The sequence below is a fragment of the Colobus angolensis genome, unplaced genomic scaffold (genome assembly GCF_000951035.1).
Source record: "Colobus angolensis palliatus isolate OR3802 unplaced genomic scaffold, Cang.pa_1.0 Scaffold3, whole genome shotgun sequence".
NCBI lineage: Eukaryota > Metazoa > Chordata > Mammalia > Primates > Cercopithecidae > Colobus > Colobus angolensis.
The window spans coordinates 1,612,850-1,633,076 of record NW_012116265.1 but is presented as its reverse complement, the minus strand read 5'-3'; the positions used below and the strand labels follow the sequence as shown (position 1 = coordinate 1,633,076).

General features: G+C 47.2%; 1 protein-coding gene across 3 annotated transcripts in view; it reads right to left on the bottom strand.

The window, feature by feature from the left end:
* The window catches only part of FBLN5 (fibulin 5), a 78,923-nt gene that overhangs the window by 24,192 nt on the left and 34,504 nt on the right, over window positions 1–20,227 (bottom strand). For all 3 annotated transcript variants that reach the window (XM_011949403.1, XM_011949402.1, XM_011949401.1), the window contains one exon: window positions 2,918–3,040. In XM_011949403.1, the coding sequence (XP_011804793.1) occupies window positions 2,918–3,040 (123 nt within the window). The remainder of the gene's footprint in view (window positions 1–2,917; window positions 3,041–20,227) is intronic.

Sequence of the window (20,227 nt, the reverse complement as noted above, 5' to 3'; positions counted from 1 at the left end):
TGGCGGCACTGTGGGTGAATGGATCCTTTGAGCAGAGCTGGGCAATGTGACCTCCCTGTAACATGTATCCATCAATGGGGAGCCTGATGTCATTGGGAAAGCACTTCTCAACACCCCAAGCTGATGTGACGATGGGCTGGAGAATTCATTCCTGTGGGGTAAGGGTAGTGAATGAAATCACCAGCCTCCTGGCAGACTCCGAGATGGCACCAGTACAGGCTCCTGCTGTGACCAGTTGATCTGACTGTAGCTGGAACTGGTCCTTATCCCCACCTCCCCAAATCTCACCAGGTTTCCTCCCTGGTCCCCCCGTTCCTTTGGAACCATGGGCCATCCAGGACTCTGGAGGCCGGCTTAGAGCCTCAGTCCTTGGGCCTGGTTTCTACCTACTGCCAGGAAGGACTCCACCTCCGAGACCCATTTTGATCCCTTACCTATTGTTTAGCCCTTCTCAGATTCTGTGCCCTGTCCTGTGATTCTGTTTTGTCTCTAAGTCCCGGCTACTTCTAACCTGGCCCATTGCACTGCCCCTGAGTGCAGGGCAGCTCTTGCACAGAAGGTCCATTGGCTGTACAGTGGCTGGCCCTGATTTCTTCCCAGAGTGCAGCTGGGCACATCACCAAGGCCAGGCAGGCAGCAGGGGCTGGAGGGGGTACCCTTCACTAGGGGTACCTTGGAGAAAAGGCAGCCCCCCCAACCCCTCATTTTTCTGCAAAAGCAGCATCTCCAGTGGTACACAGAACAGAGAGTGTGTGGCTATGGAACTTGCATTTTGAAAGGGAAAGGCAAGTTTAGCCAGGGGAGGGCAGGAGTTCAGGCATAACTGGAAGAAGCCTTCCTTTCAGATGTGAATATGAGTGGCTGGGCCACATGGTACCATGCTAGGATCTATGAGCATCCTTCTCAAAGCTCTGTGCTCCCAGGAAGAGAACAACCCTCCCAGGCAGAGGAATGTCAGAGTTGCTGGCACCCCTCACATCAGAGGGTTTCTGTAACAAGGCTGGTATATCCCGGTCTCCCCCACCACTCCAGCGCCCCTTGTGTTGAAAAAAAAAAAAAACTAGACTGAGACACAGGAGACTTGGAAGCTTGACCCAACTCGCTTTAACTTTGTCTAAAATGTTCCTTCTCTTTGAGTCTCAGTCTGCGATGCTATAAAAGTTGGATGACATAATATTCAACATCCTTTCCAGCTCTGAAATTCAACATATTAAGTTCCTGTACAAATAACTCTCTCTCACTGATCTGCTTATGTTCAAATAAGTAGCATCAAATTTTCCATTATAGCAGAGGTTGGTTTGAATGCACAGCAACTGTCATATTCACAGACGCCCGCGTGCAAGCCTGGAAAGGAAAATCAAGCCAATCTAGGCCTCAAGGATGCTTCAGACGGGGCTTGAGGGCAGACCCACTCAGCCTCAATCAAGAAACTTGGAAAGAGGTAGCTTTCCTTTGTTTCCATGATTTTGTTTGGATCTGTTTCTCAACTCCTCCAGGACTGACTTTCAGGCAACAGAACGGTGTCTTAGAGAATTCAAACTGGCAGGGCCTTTTCTAGAAAACACAGCATAGAAATCACACCCTAGAATTAGAAATTGAACTGACAGCTACAGTTTGCTATGAATTCATTCACTTAGCTAAACCCAAAACTAGAGGGGAAGAAAGGAAAATAACCTTCCAGTAAAAATAAACAGAAAGATCAGATAGCAGATGCCAACTGCAAAGGCAGTTCTCAATGGTGATGACTGACTTCTCAGGAGTAAAAGGCTAAGGCCATAGCCCGTGGGGTGGGTGTGGTTGTCGGGGGGAAGGGCAAAGACAGGGCGTTGGAAGGAACTGATGTAAGATCAGGATTTACTGATCCACATTCAAAACTTGCCACATTTCTGTGACTAAGCGAAAGTGTTCCCTTCTCTTAGCATTATTTCTAACTAAAGCAAAATAATCCTCACCTCTGTCACTTCCTGGCCTGGATATAAACTTCGTGAAGACAGGAAGAAAGTCGGGGTAAAATCAAACTTAAAAAATATATCCAAAACTATAGCCCTTAAAAAATATATTTGAGGCTGGGCACGGTGGCTGACGCCTATAATCCCAGCACTTTGGGAGGCTGACGCCTATAATCTCAGCACTTTGGGAGGCTGAGGCAGACAGATCATTTTAGCCCAGGAGTTCGAGACCAGCCTGGCCAACATGACAAAACCCTGTTTCTACAAAAAATACAAATATTAGCTGGGCATGGTGACACACGCCTGTAATACCAGCTACTCAGGAGGCTGAGGCAGGAGAATCACTTGAACCCAGGAGGTGGAGATTGCAGTGAGCCAAGATCGTGCCACTGCACTCTAGCCCAGGCAACAGAGGGAGACTCCATACAAAAAAAAAAAAAGAAAGAAAGAAAAACATTCAAGGCCGTGCGCGGTGGCTTACGTCTGTAATCTCAGCACTTTTGAGGCGGTCGGATGACTTGAGCCCAGGAGTTCAAGACCAGCCTGGCCAACATGGCGAAAGCCCCATTTGTACAAAAAGTACAAAATGTATCTGGGCATGGTGGCACATGCCTATGATTCCAGCTACTCAGGAGGCTGAGACAGGAGAATCGCTTGAACCCGGGAGACAGAGGTTGCAGTGAGCCGCAATTGTGCCATTGCACTCCAGCCTGGGTGACAGAGTGAGACTATGTCTCAAAAATAAATAAATACATTCAAAAACCATAATGATGACAAGATGGCGATGATGGCAACTGATTTTCAAGGGTGGGGTTACACATGTGAGTTCAATAGCCTTCCACCCCTCCCACCCTTCCTGGCAAAGAAAAGCTTACTACCCTTAGGCAGCCAGCTATGCCCACACCTCACAATGCCCCTGGCAACCGTTAACTTCCAGGAGTCCCTGTGACCCCCCAGAGAGCTGTTACCTAAGCACTGGCCTTCCAGAAGCCAATATCCGTCGGTGCAGGAGCAAGTGTACCCGCCCTCAGTGTTGATGCAGATCTGGGTGGGGTTGCACTGGTGGGAATCCGTTGCACACTCGTCCACATCTGTAACACAAGACATAGGTCAAAGAATGTCACCCACATCCATCTAGAGCCCTGGAGCCACCAGGGGTGCCAGTGGCTTTCTTGTCTTGGCCGGGAGGCAGTTGATAAGGTTGCTAGGTTACACCCAAGGAGGTGGCGGCACCTCTAGGAGACACTAACCTCTAATGAGGGCTGAACTAGTCTGCTCACCAGAAATCCACAAAGGGAAATGCCAAGAAGGGAACACATATCCTCAGGCACCCTTCTGCCACCCTATGCCATTGCTCCCTGATGGTGCATCACCTTGACAATAACCGTTACTTGATTTAGAAAGCCATTTTGTATTAGGCTTATTCATTCGTATGTTAAACAGGGGTCTGCTGCATACCTACTATGTACACAGGACTGTGATAAACACCACTGAGAACAAAACAGAAGTAAAGGAAATGTCCCCAGCCAGGCACGGTGGCTCACGCCTGTAATCCCAGCACTTTGGGAGGCTGAGGTGGGTGGATCACCTGGGCTCAGAAGTTCAAGATGAGCTCAGGCATCATGGTGAAATCCCGTCTCTACTAAAAATTTAAAAACTAGCTGGGCCTGGTGGCATGCGCCTGTAGTCCCAGCTACTCGGGAGACTGAGCTGGGAGGATCACTTGAGCCCAGGAGGTGGAGGTTGCAGTAAGCCGAGATTGCACGACGGCACTCCAACCTGGGAGACAGAGTGAGACCCTGTCTCAAAAAAAAAAAAAAAAGTTCGCTGCCAATAGAAGCTGGCAGTCCAGTTTCTTAATGGTATTTACCCATGAAAATCTTTCAGTCTGAAGCTCTCCAGTCTTCCCTCCACTCCACAGTTCCTGGGGCTAATCTCTGTCTGTCCTCTGCTCACAACAAGTCTCTCCTGGCTGCTCTAGAGCCCACTACCATCTGGCTGGTGGCATGAAGATACTTATATCCATATCGGTCCTTCTCCTTAACTTAGAGCTTCAGAGCACAGATATCGAGCCATATTCATGGCCATTCCCAAGCCATCTGGCGCAGACACTTTACACAGTCAGTGCTCAAAACTGTTGAAACTGAAACATCCTCCTCTCCTTTCTCCCCTGCACGGCCCTTTAGGGGAGAGCGCCCAAGATCCTGAAATGGACCTCCTGATGCCACACTCTCACTTACACCTAAAGGAAGAGACTTTTCACTAAACATTCACACACTAATTTACTCCACAAGCATCCATGGTGCCTCCTGGATCTGCCTGGCCCCGTGGACCCCAACACCTTTCCTCCCTGTCAGCCCTGCCTTCACCTGCACCTTGATGGGTCGCCTGCCCTCCGCACTTCATTCCTGCATCAGGGTTTGTTCATCTACACCCTTTCTCCACCTTCACCGAGTGGACCATCGTGCAGTCAGAAGTAATACTGAAAGCTGCAATTCTCTGAGCCTGTGTTACGTGCCTGACACCTACCTTTGTACTTGTATTTACTCTCACATCACCCTGTGAGGTGGGCTCACAATCCCCATTTTACAGATGGGAAAACTGAGTGGAAAGAGCTAATAAGCACCAAGCCAAGAGCTGAGTCCAGGCCTCCCTGCCTGCCTGACTCCAAGTCTACTCCGTGCAGGTCTGACAGAGGTCACACCACCCAGGACCAAGCAGATTCGGTGGCGGGGAGCTGGCAGACTGGGCTGAGGAGGGAGGACTGAGCTTTTGTTCCTTTTTACTGACCCCACTCCCATGCTGTCTGCCTCCCAAACACTGCAGATTGCAGACTTGATCATCATCTATTCAGTTGGCTTCTTTGAATACGTACGGTGGGGATGGGGGTGTCTAAGACCCAAAAGTGTAAGCTCCTTGAGGACAAGGGCCTCGTGTAGCACAGGGCTTTGTGCACTTCAGTAAAACATTCAACTGGGTGAGCAGTGGGCCCTCTGGTTCAGGGGATACGACCACAAATCCACCATCCACCTGCAACAGCCCAACACTAACAACCCTGATCAGTCCCCACCCTACCCCAAAACGACAGCTGTCTGGGAATCCCATGAAACCGGCCTTCCCTCCTCTAAACATGAACAACCTCCAAGAACCTGGTGCCAAGATAACGGTGGCCTCCACTCCACCCTGATGTTGAGCATGTGCAGCCTCAGCGAAAAAGACTCAGCCCTGTTCTCAGCTGCGAGGACTCCAGCCTCCCCTTTGCCTCCCTCCCACCCAGCTCTGCCCACCCAGCAGAGCCTCCCAGGGGAGCTGGTGAATAATGCTTGGCCAGAAGCCGCTCCTGCTCAAATCCACAGTGAAGTCTATGACAATAAATAGTGCCACTATCGACTGGTGCATATTTACATTTTCCCAGCAGGGAGTGATGGATGGCAATTGTGTCCTGGGAACAACACTGCCTTAGGAATTTCTGTTCTTTTTCCTGCCTTGAGGGGAATGAAGGGTGAGGGTTACCAACACAGGAGAATAATCACTGGAGGGGCTTGGTGGCGGCAAGTTCCCAAGCCTCTGTGCTTGTGTAATTTGTGTCCCACACAATGTGCCTGCCAAGTCCTATAGAGAGAAACCAGACACAATCAAGTAGGCCAGGCTGGACTCAGAAGGGCATAAAGGACCCCATCGTGGGCATGTGTGGGAAGTATTCAGGCCGAGAACCAAAATCCTTGAAGTTCACTCTTTTAAAAACTCCAGCACTTTTACTGAACTAAAGAATTAACTCAGCCAGGTGCAGTGGCTCATGCCTGTAATCCCAGCGCTTTGGGAGGCCAAGGTGGGTGGATTGCTTGAGTCCAGGAGTTTGAGACCAGCCTGGGCAACATGGCAAAACCCTGTTTCTACTAAAAATACAAAAAATTAGCCGGGTATGGTGGCGCACACCTGTAGTCCCAGCTACTCAGGAAGCTGAGGTGGGAGGATCACCTGAGCCCAGGAAGTTGAACCTACGGTGAGCCAAGATTGCGCCACTGATCTCCAGCCTAGGCAACAGGGCAAGACCCCATCTCAAAAAAAAAAAAAAAAAAAAAAGAAATTAACTCAGTTATATGACACTTTTGTTTATATAGATTTTAAAATTAAAATTTTAACTTTCACTAACTTGTTTAATGAATTGTCAATAGAAACTATATTTTGAGAAGTCAATAAGTCCTTTTATATCCTCAAAACACACCTGGTGTCATGCTGTGTCCCTGGTAAATGTTCAGTAACTACTGAGTGAATGAACACATGAACGGCAAACATCAATCCCTCGCAGCCCCCAGAAAGGTTTTTCCAGCCAACTAGCTGACAAGCCCATCTGGGCGTGTGTACTTTAAAAACAGCCACCACCATGCAAACCACTGTCAGCCTACACACCTGATGCAGCTAAAACTGGAGTGTTCACACGGTGGGCTTCCTCGGGGGGCTGAAAGACTCATCACACATTCCAGCTCACAGCGGAACTTCTTACATTAAATACATTTGACTTAAATCACAGAAGGAAAAATACATCGAATCACTCCAAGGACATTCTTTGGCAGGGCCTCCCTTTCTGCATCAGTGGAAAAGTACAAGCTATGACAACCTGAGCAAGTGTCAGTGTCCTCATGTGCAAACAGGGTCTGCTTTCCTTTCCTGTGCAATAGTCAGGAAGAGTCTCCCAAGAGAAAAGAATGCTGGGTGCATTCAATCCTTTATTCATTCACTTGTTCGCTCATTCATTTGTTCATTCTTTCTTTCTTTCTTTTCTTTTATTTTTTTGAGACAGAGTCTTGCTCTGTCACCCAGGCTGGAGTGCAGTGGCGTGATTTCGGCTCACTGCAAGCTCTGCCTCCCAGGTTCACGCCATTCTCCTGCCTCAGCCTCCCGAGTAACTGGGACTACAGGTGCCCACCACCACACCCGGCTAATTTTTTTGTACTTTTGGTAGAGACGGGGTTTTACCATGTTAGCCAGGATGGTCTCAGTCTCCTGACCTCATGATCTGCCCGCCTCGGCCTCCCAAAGTGCTGGGATTATAGGCATGAGCCACCGCGCCTGGCCCCCATTCATTCATTCTTTATGCTCTACAGTGGTTGTGTGTGCGTGCGTGTGTGTGTGTGTGTGTGTGTGTGCGCGCGCATGTGTGTCTGCCCTCTCTAGCCTCCATGAACTTTGGAAGAACTGGCATCGAGCATATTCCGTCCCGCTGTATGGTACTCAGAAGCGGACTTTACTGAGAGTCCTCTTATCTCCCTGTTCCCTCCTGGGTGCTGTCACCCCAGTCAGCTGCCTGGGCACTTGGAGGATTCTGCCACAGCAACCATGGCTTGGCTCTCCCTAGGTGAGGCAATGTCTATCTGCTGCCCAGGTGACCAGCACCCTGGCAACTGGAGGAAAGCGCTCACTAACTCTCCCAGAACCTAGAAAAGCCCAGCGCTGCCCCTGCCAGGAAGAAGTCGTCATCTGCGTCAAGCAGCACAGCTCTGCCGACCTTGCAGTCTCACCTGCACTGACACCTCTCCCTTGAGACATCCACCGAGTGGCCTTTTCAATCTGAAACAACTGCTCACTTAGGAAAGTCATCAAAACCTATCATATCACCTCCTCGATGCCTTCCAAGGAGGCCATAGACAGAAAGGGCTTTCAGGCCCCAGGACAGTGGCCTACATATTCGGGAAGCTCTTTTAGGATTTCATACCCTTAGCTATGTCTCACATTCCCCAGCCAGACAGTAAGTTTCATGTGGGCAGATATGCAAAGACAATGGAAATAAAGGGATGTCCCTCAGGCTGGTATGTTTTAAAGGAGTAAAAGAATGTCCTTAAAGTATAGTCAAGATCTTACAAAGGCACCAGATGAAGGAACTGGCCTCCACACATCAAAATAGAACTGTCCAACAATCTTGGGGACAACAAAATGAACAGAACCTTCCATTCTGACTCACAGGACAGCACGGGAAGGAGCCACAGCCCACACACCTGCTGACCATTCCAGTCCTTGGAGCAGGACCCTGCAGAGGAAGCCAGTGGTGATTGGCACTCCTCTCCTTCACTGCATGGACTTCTCAGACAGCTTCGTGGGTATCACATGGCTGATTTATGCCCATTTTATGTCCTCCCCTTGGGAGTGGGCTGGTTCTCAGAAAACATCACACAACCCACTTTTCTGTCCCATATAAAAGTAATGGTTCCAAGTACGATCTTAGTATTAACTCACGTATTATTAAATAAAATCTCTATAGGCAGTTATAACAGACTTAATATACCACATTAAATATGCATAAATCTGTTCAAATATAAATAACATGTACATGTATGACAGCTATTTGTTCTATTTGAATGCACATATTATATACATACATGTGTTTACAGTTCAGCATTTATTCCTGAAAGCTGAAAATACTTTGTTTTCATGACACAAATTCTAACAGAAATAAAATGTCCTTTAACAACTGTACAAAACAAAACAAAAACACTAATGGTTCCCCATGCCCACAGGTAGAACATTTTCTAGGTCATTCTCCAAGCACCAAAGTTTAAAAGGAAAACACACCAAAGGGCTGAGAACTTCCCAGAAAAGGCTAGCAGGTAAAAGAATAAGAACTTTGGGAACAGACAGAGCTGGGTATGAATCCAGGCTCCCACATTTGATAACTAAATAAGGCAGGGCAATTTACTGGATCCTTGGGTGTTCTGATGTAGCCTGCCTCGTAGATAGATGTGAGAGTTCATGAGTTAAGAGGAGCACAGGTGCCAGCCTGACTGCCTGACACATAGCTCCCTTCCCAGGGAGGTGCTGTTTCTGACAGCTGTGGAAGATAGAAGAACCTTGGTTTCTGCCTCCTGCAGACGCTGTTCTAGAATTCACTAAAGACACCAGGATGACAGCCTAGGGGTTTCATGGGCTATAAGTATGGTTAGTTCTGTGATTCAACCACAGCCAAAGGCAGGGACTTCTCCCCCTTGAGCCCCAGGAACATGGCAGGAGATCTGGACAACAGGTAAGGAAAGCCAGGGTACATTCCTTCATGGAGTCTCCCTCTCCACCTCTGCACCCAGGCATCTCTGGGCCCATCTATGATTCTATAACTGTAGGCATCCAAAAGCATAAAGGTACATGTGTCTAATGTACATGTGTCTAATGATCATAAAGGTATGATCAACCTTTCCACAATCTGATTCTTGCCTCTTCCAATGCCTTCTTTGCTCCTGTACTGTGAACAAGCAAGGTCTGACTTTGTGAGCCTGTGTACATAACGTCGGCCGAATGTCTCTGTTCTTTTGTGAGAACGGCCATCAGCCAAAGGGAAACATTCTCACTGGGTGACACTGGGAGAAGCTGTCCAAGAACCCTTGGAAGATACACCTTTCCAAGGCCTCCACTCTTCCTTTTTTGGACATGGCAAAAATCATTTCCTTGGTAGTAAATTTTTACCCGGTGAAATAACATGTTTTCCCAGCCCATTTTTGTTCCTTCCTTGCTCAAGCTAATGGAGCTTGATAAGAAAGAAGAAAATAACAATGGCACATTCCTAAGCCTCCAAGTGAAGCCAGTTTCAGGCCTGCTGCTGGGCTGGGTCGGTGCCATTTTTCAGCAAGACAAGCCCAGCCAAGGCTGGAAGCTACACAGGACCTACTTCCCAAACACCTGTTTAATTAAAGATCTCAACGTTGGAGAACTCGCTGTTGAATTCCTAGGCCATCTGCACTCCATGTGTCTTATGGTCCTGGCCAATCACTAGGAGCCAGATCTTTTTGTGTTTACAGCACTTTCCCCGACACTTGAGATTAAGCATGGAATACAAAGTTGGTTCATTTTGCGCCTCTGATTAGGCAACAAATATGTGGTCCATTTTCCAAACAACAAAATATCCTTCCCTCTTGAATGAAACCAGCTGGAATCCAGGTCCCAACCTCTCCATTGGATTCTCTTTGTCTATCCCTAAAGTGAGAGCTGGAGGAGAGTTCTGACAGGCCCCTTCAAGCTATGATCTTCTACAGAGACAAACTATGCAACTAATGGAGATCACATTGTTTGGTTCTTGGGTAATTACTTTCATCCCCAGAGCACTTGGTAAACATCAGCTGACTTTAGTTGCTTTCAAACTGGGCAGTGAATTGGCCAAGCCCATTCAACTTTTGCCAGTGTATGGTGCCTGCCACGGGCCCGGGGGAAACACATGTCCTCTCAAGCATCATGCATCAAGATGTCCTGAGAGGAGGGGGACAAGTCATGTCTAATGTCAATCTAGACATGCTTGTTTGTCTTTTTTTTTTTCTTCAAAAAGCCATGAGGCTTTGGCCATTATCGTGAATGTAAAGCAAACAGACGTAGAGTTCAAACTAGATTTCCATTTACTAAAATTTTTGCCATTTGTCCATCGACAGAGATTTTGGAATCTTTAGAAGGCAGTAGTTTCCAAACCTGGCTACCCAAGAGAACTGCCTGACTAAATATCAGAATTTCTGGGGCTGAGGCTTGGAAAGCTGTGTTATTTCAAAGTTACCTAAATGAATCCCATGCAAAACTGCATCTAAAATCCACTGTGCCAAATCAATACTTCTCAAACTTTAATATGCGTATGATTCAGTGGGGATCTTGTTAAAATGCAGATTCTAATTCATTGGATTCTACATTCCTAACGAGCTCCCATGTGAGGCCAATGCTGCTGGCTCAGGGACCACACTTTGAGCAACAAGGTGCTAGACTGTTCCAAGTGGTATTTGGTTCTGTATCCATGCAACCTGCTCAGAGTTTCAGAAACTATTAGGTTGGTGCATAAGTCATTGCAATATTTAAGAGAGTCTAAGAGGGAAGTTAAGTTTTCAAAAATCAAGCAGCATGTTCACTATAAGCGGGAGCTGAGCATGAAGATGGCCACAGTAGACACTGGGGACTACTAGAGGAGGAAGGGAAGGAGGCAAGGGTCAAAAAACTAACTACTGGGAACTACGCTCAGTACCTAGGTAATGGGATCCATCATCCCTCAAACCTCAGCATCACACGAAATACCTAGGCAACAAACCTGCACATGCACCCCTGTATCTAAAATAAAAGTTGAAACTATTTTTTTAAATGGGGAAAAAATCAAGTAGTGATTCTTAACTAGATTCTTCTCTCTCTAAGATAAAGCCTGCTGGTTATAAGAGAGTTGTTATTTTTGGAGTCTTATTAAAGACTCTAGCACAGTCTAGCCAAAACAGAATGCTTTTCTGGTGTACAGACAGAGCCTTTCTTTAACTCCACCCTGCAGTGGTTGGGTGCCTACGGCTGCAATGCCTTGAGCAGGGCATTGTGTGCTTCCAGAAGTTTCTCCTCCCTTTAGGTCACTGGTGGGGTTTTGATTTCCTATGAACTCAATTCCCTGAATCTTGACTAAGTTCTTAGGAATACTACCCATAAAGAGATGACAAAAAGTACAAAAGATCCCAATGAGGAGAAAGGACAACATATTTCCTCCAACACAGAGCATCCCTTTTTTAACTGAGTACTCATGAACACGGTTTCTATATGCTGTGGATCCTGACTCCTGTAATCTCCCCATCTCCCTGAGGGCCCCTCCTTCTCATTCCCTCTGAGCCTATTCCTCATCCATCCTGACCTGTGTCATAGTCTGTGAACTCCTTGCCCCTCCCATCTACTCCCCACGCCAGCGCTCTCTTCCCAGCGCTCTGTCTCGGTTCACAGTGCCACCGTTTTCCAGTGGCCACAGGCTAGAGACCCCAGTCATCCTTAAATCTTCCCTTCACATCCCACTCTCAAACAATTGCCAAGGCCAGGCAGTTCTTCTAAAAATCTTGCAAATTTCCCACTTTCCTTACATCCCCTACCCCAAAGACTCCAGGTCCTCACTGTCTTCTCTCTAAATGATTGTAATAACCTCATCACTTGTCTGGCAGCTCCAATCCCTTCCTGGTGAAAGTACACTAAATATTAAACCTCCAGAACCACTAAAACACAAAAATGGCAAGTTTACATTTCCTCTTTAGAACCTTCATGGCATGTGCTTTATATTTTGGCAACACTGCGAGTTAAGCCTACTTTCCTACTCACACATGGGCAGAGCACATCTACTTTTATAGCAGTTCACTTCCTACAATATAGTTAGCCACGTGCATCGGAACCTCCAGTTTCTTGAAAGCAGGAAAAGGACCTTATTCACAATCATATCTTAAGCACCCCACACAGTGCCTGGCATACTAGGGTATTAAAGCGAATTATACTGGAAATGAAGATACTTGACTCGAAGACTGTTCTGAAAGGAAGAGGGAAATTCAGTTAAGCTACCAGACACATCGGAAGAGACAAGTCCACCATCTACCTTATTGTGGCCCATCTCTCATTCCCAGAGGACGAAGACTATCTAGTGGACATTGGCTGACAATTCCAAATCCAACAGAGCCTCAGGCTGAGGCTCATAGTGCCTGGAGGCCTAGTCCTACCCTAGCCATGGCCCAGGGCTGATTTGAAAGCGTCCTCAACTTCCAGAAGTTCTAACATACTATGTGTGTCTTAGTCCTGTGGCGCTGCTCTGACAAGAATACTATAGACTGGATGGCTTAACCAAGAGGCGTTTATTTCTCCCAGTTCTGGAGGCTGGAAGTCCACGGTCAGGTAACCAGCACAGCCCGGTTCTAGTGAGAGCCCTCACAGGGCGGAGAGAAAGCTCAGGGTTCTTCATCCCCTTATCAGGGCACCAGTCCCAACGTGGGGGCTCCACCCCTGTGACCTCATCCAAACGCAATCACCTCCCAAAGACCCCACCTTGTAATAACGTCACGTTGCAGATAATGGGCTTCAACATATGGATTTGGGAGGATACAAACATTCAGTTCATAGCAAAGCGCTTGGCCTAATGGAGTAAGGGATTTCCTCTTTCCTCCCGGGAGAGCTTGACATCCCAGAAGAGAAATAACTTTATTCTCAACAATCACAGGAGGGAGGAGCTTAATAAAAGGGAAAAGGTACACCTTCCTGGCCTGAAAATTGATATCAACAGGACCTCTCATGCGATACCCAGGAAACCTACTTTTCAAGCTGGCTGCGAGAATCCATGGTGCGCAAATTCAGCCCCTGGGATCAATCAGCCCAGCAGCAGCAGCAAACATTCCCAGCTGGGTCACTCTCAGAGCATGATCATGAAATACACACAAACACCTTTCCCACGCCTGCAGTGAGAAGACCCTGCCACCACTTCCGATCCTATCACAGCTCACCAGGGTGATCTTGTGCACATCAGTGACCTTCTGCGTGGCAGCCTCGTTACGTCTAAAATGGAACTCCTATCACCTGTCCCCCTAGAGCCTGCAGGCAAGAGAGGAGGGCAGACATGGCACACAAACAAGCATGTGAGGGTGCTGCAGAGGGCTGGGAACACACAACAGGGTGCGTCATGAGGCTGCTGACAGGTGAGGACAGGTCTAGATACTGGACGATGACCTAGGGGAAGGGGGTCCCTCACATACACACATTCCTGGAACCCAAAGTCTCCTAGAACAAGGTGCAGAAGTGCCAGATGGCTCTTTCACAATAATAAGTTACAAGAAACAGGCCAGTAGGTGACCAACAATATGAGTTTTTTTTTTTTTTTTTTTTTTAGATGGAGCCTAACTCTGTCGCCAGGCTGGAGTGCAGTGGCGTGATCTCGGCTCACTGCAACCTCCGCCTCCCAGGTTCGAGTGATTCTCCTGCCTCAGCCTCCCGAGTAGCTGGGATTACAGGCACACAATGCCATGCCAGCTAATTTTTGTATTTTTAGTAGAGACAGGGTTTCACCATGTTGGCAAGGATGGTGTCGATTTTCTGATCTTCTGATCCGCCCGCCTTGCCTCCCAAAGTGCTGGGATTACAGGTGTGAGTCACTGCACCTGGCTAAGTTTTTGTTTGTTTTTTCATACAAAGTCTCACTCTGTCACCCAGGCTGGAGTGCAGTGGTGCCATCTTGGCTCACTGCAACCTCTGCCTCCTGGGTCAAGTGATTCTCGTGCCTCTGCCTCCCAAATGGATGGGATTAAAAGGCGTGTGCCACCACGCCCGGCTAATTTTTGTATTTTTAGTAGAGACGGGGTTTTGCCATGTTGACTAGGCTGGGTCTCGAACTCCCAATCTCAGGTGATCTGCCTGCCTCAGCCTCCCAAAGTGCTAGGATTATAGGCATGACCATGTCTGACTGAGAATATGAACTTTTTGGTCACAGACCAACCCACTCTGCTGATCCCCTGCCCTCTCCCCACCCCTCTACCCCAGCAGGGTCCAAAGCTCCCCACTCCTCATCTCTAGCAGACGACCCCAGTGTAGCAGAAAATAGCGTGGAGGCTATGATCCAAGAGGAACTGGAAGCCCAGGAAATAAGGCGAAGAGGCTAAAGCCTGCTGGGACCATAGGGGTGGGGGAGAGCGAACAAGAGAGAAAGAGCCTGAAACATGCCACCTCCCGGTCGAGGGGCAGCCACACGCCCTGGGAGTCTAGAAGTATGGACCACACCCACAAACAGCGCAGGGCTCAAACAGCCACGCCCTGCTCCCCATCACCCTTTGGACTTGGTAAGAGTTAGATTCGATTACATGAACCTAAAATAAATATTTGGATGGATTAAACACTTTTCAGGATTGCATGTTTACCTGGCTGAGGAATGTGGGGTGGCGCCCTTTCCCAGCCACCCCTCTGTGGGCACCAGCAGATTCCTGGATGTCTCCAGTGAGGAAGGCAGGGAGGCGAGGGAGTTACATGTGGGGCCAACCAGCTGGCTGACCTGCCAGACCACCCTTGCCCTCCCTCCCACCAAAAAGGCACAGTGCCCGAGTCCCACTGCCCACAATGCCTCTGCTCAGGAGTCATTTATGCTATACCAGTGGGGCAACACTGGTATTGGTACTAGGGATTCAAAGATAAATGACACACAGACCCTGTCTGTTTACAGTCTGGTTGAGAACAGACAAGGGACAAGGTAATTCCAACTCAGAATGGTGAGTGTCATGCTGGAGAGAAGAATGGGGGCATTCCCAGGTGAAACAGGCTTCCTGGAGAAGACACCAGATGGATCTAGAAGGATCCTGCAGCAGAGACTATCATCCGCCAATATCTATTCTCCCAACCAAAGACTGCATTTTTAAGCTTCTCTCACAGTGAAGTGTGGCTACATGACTAAGTTCTGGTCAGTCAGATATAAGTAAATGTAACATGTGCAATGTCTGGGTCGTGCCTTTAAAGAGAGTTGGTACATAGTCCCCTTGTCCCTTCTCTCCTCCTTCTAGTTGGGATGCAGATGTGATGGTAAGAGCCAGAGCAGCCATTTTGGACCCAGAGCTGAAAACTACACATTGAGCCTCCCTACCAGCCCAAAACCACCTGCCTCTGGACTGCAGCATGACAGAGAAATAAAATTCTCTCCTATCTAAACTAGCGTTTTGAAGGTCTCTTTGTTACAGTGGCTTAGCATGTACCCTAATACAAATGAGTAGGAGTTCGCCAAAAGAAGAAGGTAGGGAACAGCATGTGCAAGGGCACAGAGACATTAGAGGCACAGCACAGTCAGAGAGCCGAGGGCAGCTTAACTGGAGCAGTGAAAACACGTGGGAGTGCACTGAAGCAGCCAGACACATGGGAGGGCACGGTGAGAGCTGGGCTGGGGGTGGAGGATGAGATGGGAGCCCACCTATAAAGGCATTGTGTGCCAAGCAAAGGAAGCAAAAGAGAACAAGGAGGATAATGGAGGCAGAAAGGATCGTAAAGAGGAAAATAAAAGAAAAGAGAAGGATGAAGAAGGAAAAGTAGAGAGAAAAGGAGGAGTGGAAACACAGCCATCCTCTCCTGCATGTGGGAATTGGTACTGGTTCTGTCTTAGGAAATGTTATCTCCAGTGAGACACCCCACAGGCTCTAGTCCTAGCCCCTTGTAGGTCAGCAAAAAAAAAAAAACAAAAAAAAACTGGCACTAAGTTTTATGCCTTGATAATGTTTCTGAGTTAGCTTCAATCAGAACAATTTGGCTTGCATACTAAAAAAAAAACGACAAAAATCCCAAATGCCATAATAAAGTAAGCTCCCCAAAATGTATTCACTGACACTAAAGGGTTTCATCAAGAGTCTGCTCATAAGTGCCTGCTCAATTGGGTTCTTAATAAACGCTTTTCCAATCAGTGTTAGCAGTAGTGGAGGAAATTCTAAAAAAAAACAACTAACCCAATGTACTTCTCCATACTTCTCTGCACCCCTCTGCCACAGACTTCCTAGAAGTTGCTATCTACGGTCACTGCTCTGCCTCCAAACCTCCCATTCTTGACTCCAATCAGACCTCCTTCTCTTTCATTCCATTAAAGCCTCTCTCATCAAGGTCACGAATGACCTCCTCAATGAGAAATCCAATGATCCTTTTTCATTCCCAGTCTATATCCTTCACACCTTCTCAGCAGCATTTGGCACAGTCAACCTCTCTCATCTTCTGCAGAGACTTTCTTCATTAGGCTTCCATCATCCTCTCTTGGTTTGGGGACTTCTCAAAGGTTATCCTGGTAGTCAGTATGAATGAGTCAGGAGACGAACTCAGGCCTTCTATTTGAGCCTAGTCTTTTCTTGACCCTCACACCCTAGCTGACCCAGAGCCCTGAACGGAGGGGACAAGTCAATAAATATTGGCTGAACTAAAAAATGCTCCTGGGGGCAGAATTTTACAGCTGGAAAGAATTTAGAAATCACCTTGTGTTCCGCCAAATGTGCCTTGACTATACATTTGAATCACCTGGGAAGTTCTAAAACCTAGGAGCCCATCCCAACCCAGTTAAATCAGAACCCCTGGGAGGAACCCAGAAATCGATTTGAATGTACAACCAAATTGAGAACTACTGATCTAGCCCAAAGGTGTACACAAGAGTGTCTTTGGAGGTTTATTCAAAATAAAATAGAGCTCTTGATTCAGGAGGTCTAGAGAGAGTCCCGGGAATCAGTTCCTTCACAAACATTCAGATGACGCCAGTGCAAGTGTCCGCACCTGCAGAAACACTAGACTAGCCCAGCCGTAAGACTGTGAGTGATGTGAGCACAGGAACCACACTTTATCTTTGTAGCCGCTACCCCAAGCACAGTGCCTGATACAGAATATCAATGTAAAACCCAGTCACTCACCTCATAACTGTTAGGATGATTACTGCTATGGTTTGAATGTGCCCTCCAAAGTTCACGTACTGAAATTCAGTTGCCACTGTGACAGTATTAAAAGGGTGGGAAATCCAACTAAAAGTCTCAGGGTGATTACAGCTGGGGCCTTTGGGAGGTAAATAAAATTAGATGAAGTCATCAGGATGGGATGATGGAATTGGTGGCTTTATAAGAAGAGGAAGACAGACCTGAGCTGATATTCACACTCTTGCTTTCTGGCCACATGATGCCTTCCACCGTGTTATGACACAGCCAGAAGGCCCACCAGATGCTGGCACCATGCTTTAGGACCCCTCAGCCTGCAGAACCATGAGTTAAATAGGCCTCTATTCTTTATCAATTACCTGGTCTGTGGTGTTCAGTTATAGCAACACCAAAGGGACTAAGACAGCTGATATGATTTAAAACAACAATCAAAAACAAAGAACGACAACAAAAAATAGAAAAAAAAACAAGTGTTGATGAGGACGTGGAGAAACTGGCACACGTGTGTGCTGTTAGTGGTAATGTAAAATTGGGTAGCCACTATAGAAAACTGCATGGTGGTTGTTCTCCCAAAAATTAAATACAAAATTACCACATGATCCAGCAATAATATTTCTGGATATACATACAAAATAACTGTAAGGATCTTGAAGTGACAGTGTTAATGATGGTACTTAATTCATGGGGTTTTATGAGAATCACATGTAACTAAAGCTCTTAACACAGTACCAGGCACAGAATTGGCCCTCAGTCAAGACTGGCAATAGCTTCATCTCAAGAAGGAGGAGGAGGAAGAAGAGGAAGAGAAGGGAGTGTGAAGGTGGGGAGTCCACCTCCTAAAAGAAAAGATAAAGAAGGAACTGAAAGCCAGGTTCTAGTCTGGAACCTTCCACTAGGTCCACAGTGGCCTTCCAGCAAGTCTTTCTCAGCTTGTTTGAGAAGGTGATACCGATACACCTGTGTTCACAGCAGCATTATTCACAACAGCCAGGAGGTGGAAGCAATCCAAATGTCCATCAGCAGATGAATGAATACACAAAATGTGGTAATTCACATGGGAGAATATTGTTCAGCCTTAAAAAGGAAGGAAACTGGGCCGGGCGCGGTGGATCACGCCTGTAATCCCAGCACTTTGGGAGGCCGAGGCAGGTGGATCACAAGGTCAGGAGATCAAGACCATCCTGGCTAACACGGTGAAACCCCATCTCTACTAAAAATACAAAAAATTATCTGGGCGTACTAGCGGGCGCCTGTAGTCCCAGCTACTCGGGAGGCTGAGGCAGGAGAATGGCGTGAACCCGGGAGGCGGAGCTTGCAGTGAGCCAAGATCGTGCCACTGCACTCCAGCCTGGGCGACAGAGCGAGACTCTGTCTCAAAAAAAAAAAAAAAAAAAGGAAGGAAACTCTAGCATGTGCTACAATATGAATGAACCTTGAGGACAGTATGCTAAGTGAAATAAGCCACTCACAAAAAAGACAAATACTGTATGATTCCACCTATATGATATACTTAAAGCAGTCAAATTCATAGAAACAGAAAGTAGAATGGTGGTTATCAGGGGCTAGAGAGAAGGAGAAAGAGAGTGTTGCTTACTAGATATGGAGTTTTTGTTTGGCAAGATGAAGAAGTTCTGCTGCACAGCAATGTAACTATACTTCACACTACTGAATTGCACACTTGAAAATGGCCAAGATTAGAAATTTCTTGTTACGCATTTTTACTACAATAAAAAAGTGAATATTTGTAAATCAAAACATATTTCTTCATTGACTGCATTCTAAGTTCTATAAACAGTTCCTACTAAAAAAAATAACCAACCTGTGATCTAAAACAAAACCCCGTGAAGAAAAGTCCAGCAGCCATCCTGTGCTCCTGAGAAACTTAACTCCACCCAAACAGCCCACATCTCTTCTGTAGCCCCCATCTCCACAGAGGAATTAAAATTCAAGTATCACAGAATGGGAGCAGAGTGCTGGGGAGAAAGGGATGGAGAGGAGAAAGATGAAGGTGGAGAAGGGGTGGCAGGGAAGGACAGAAGTAGGAACAAAGAGGTCTGGACTATCATATGGGCATCTTGAGCCTCTAGTAACTCGAGTGAAAGGACAACACAGGCAGGTGGGAACACCAGCTTTGGGGTCAGATCTGGTTCAAATCCTGCTGCCCTCATTTTTTTAGCTTTGTAATTTTTTTTTTTTTTTAATACGGAGTTTCACTCTGTCACCCAGGCTGGAGTGCAGTGGTGCAATCTCAGCTCACTGAAACCTTCACCTCCCGAGTTCAAGTGTTTTTTTGTTTTGTTTTATTTTGTTTGATATGGAGTCTCACTGTCACCCAGGCTGGAGTGGCGTGATCTCGGCTCACTGCAACCTCCACCTCCCGGGTTCAAGCAATTCTCTTGCTTCAGCTTCCCAAGTAGCTGAGATTACAGGTGCACGCCACCATGCCCAGCTAATTTTTGTATTTTTAGTAGAGACAGGGTTTAGCCATGTTGGCCAGGCTGGTCACAAACTCCAGACCTCCAGTGACCCGCCCACCTCAGCCTCCCAAAGTGCTGGGATTACAGGTGTGAGCCACCATGCCTGGCCAGCTTTGTAATTTTAAACAAGTTTTTTGGTTGGTTGTTTGCTTGTCCCAAAAACCTTGGTTTCCTCGTTTGTGAAAGGAGTTAATGATGGTACTTAATTCATGGGGTTTTATGAGAATCACATGTAACTAAAGCTCTTAACACAGTACCAGGCACAGAAGTGGCCCTCAGTCAAGGCTGGCAATAGCTTCATCTCAAGAAGGAGGAGGAGGAAGAAGAGGAAGAGAAGGGATTGTGAGGGTAAAGAGCCCACCTCCTAAAAGAAAAGATAAAGAAGAAACTGAAAGCCAGGTTCTAGTCCGGAACCTTCTACTAGCTCCGCAGTGGCCTTCCAGCAAGTCTTTCTCAGCTTGTTTGAGAAAATAAGGCCTCTGAGGTCTCTTCTGTCTGGAAAGGTTGGTGAATCCGAACGCTCTGGGGCCCAGTGGAGCTCCCTGCCCTCACTACTCCCTGCCTAAACCTCCTGCCTCTGCAGGGCTGAGGAGGCCCTCTGGAGGATGCAAGAGGAAAAGACCAAAAAAAAAAAAAATGTCTGGGAGAT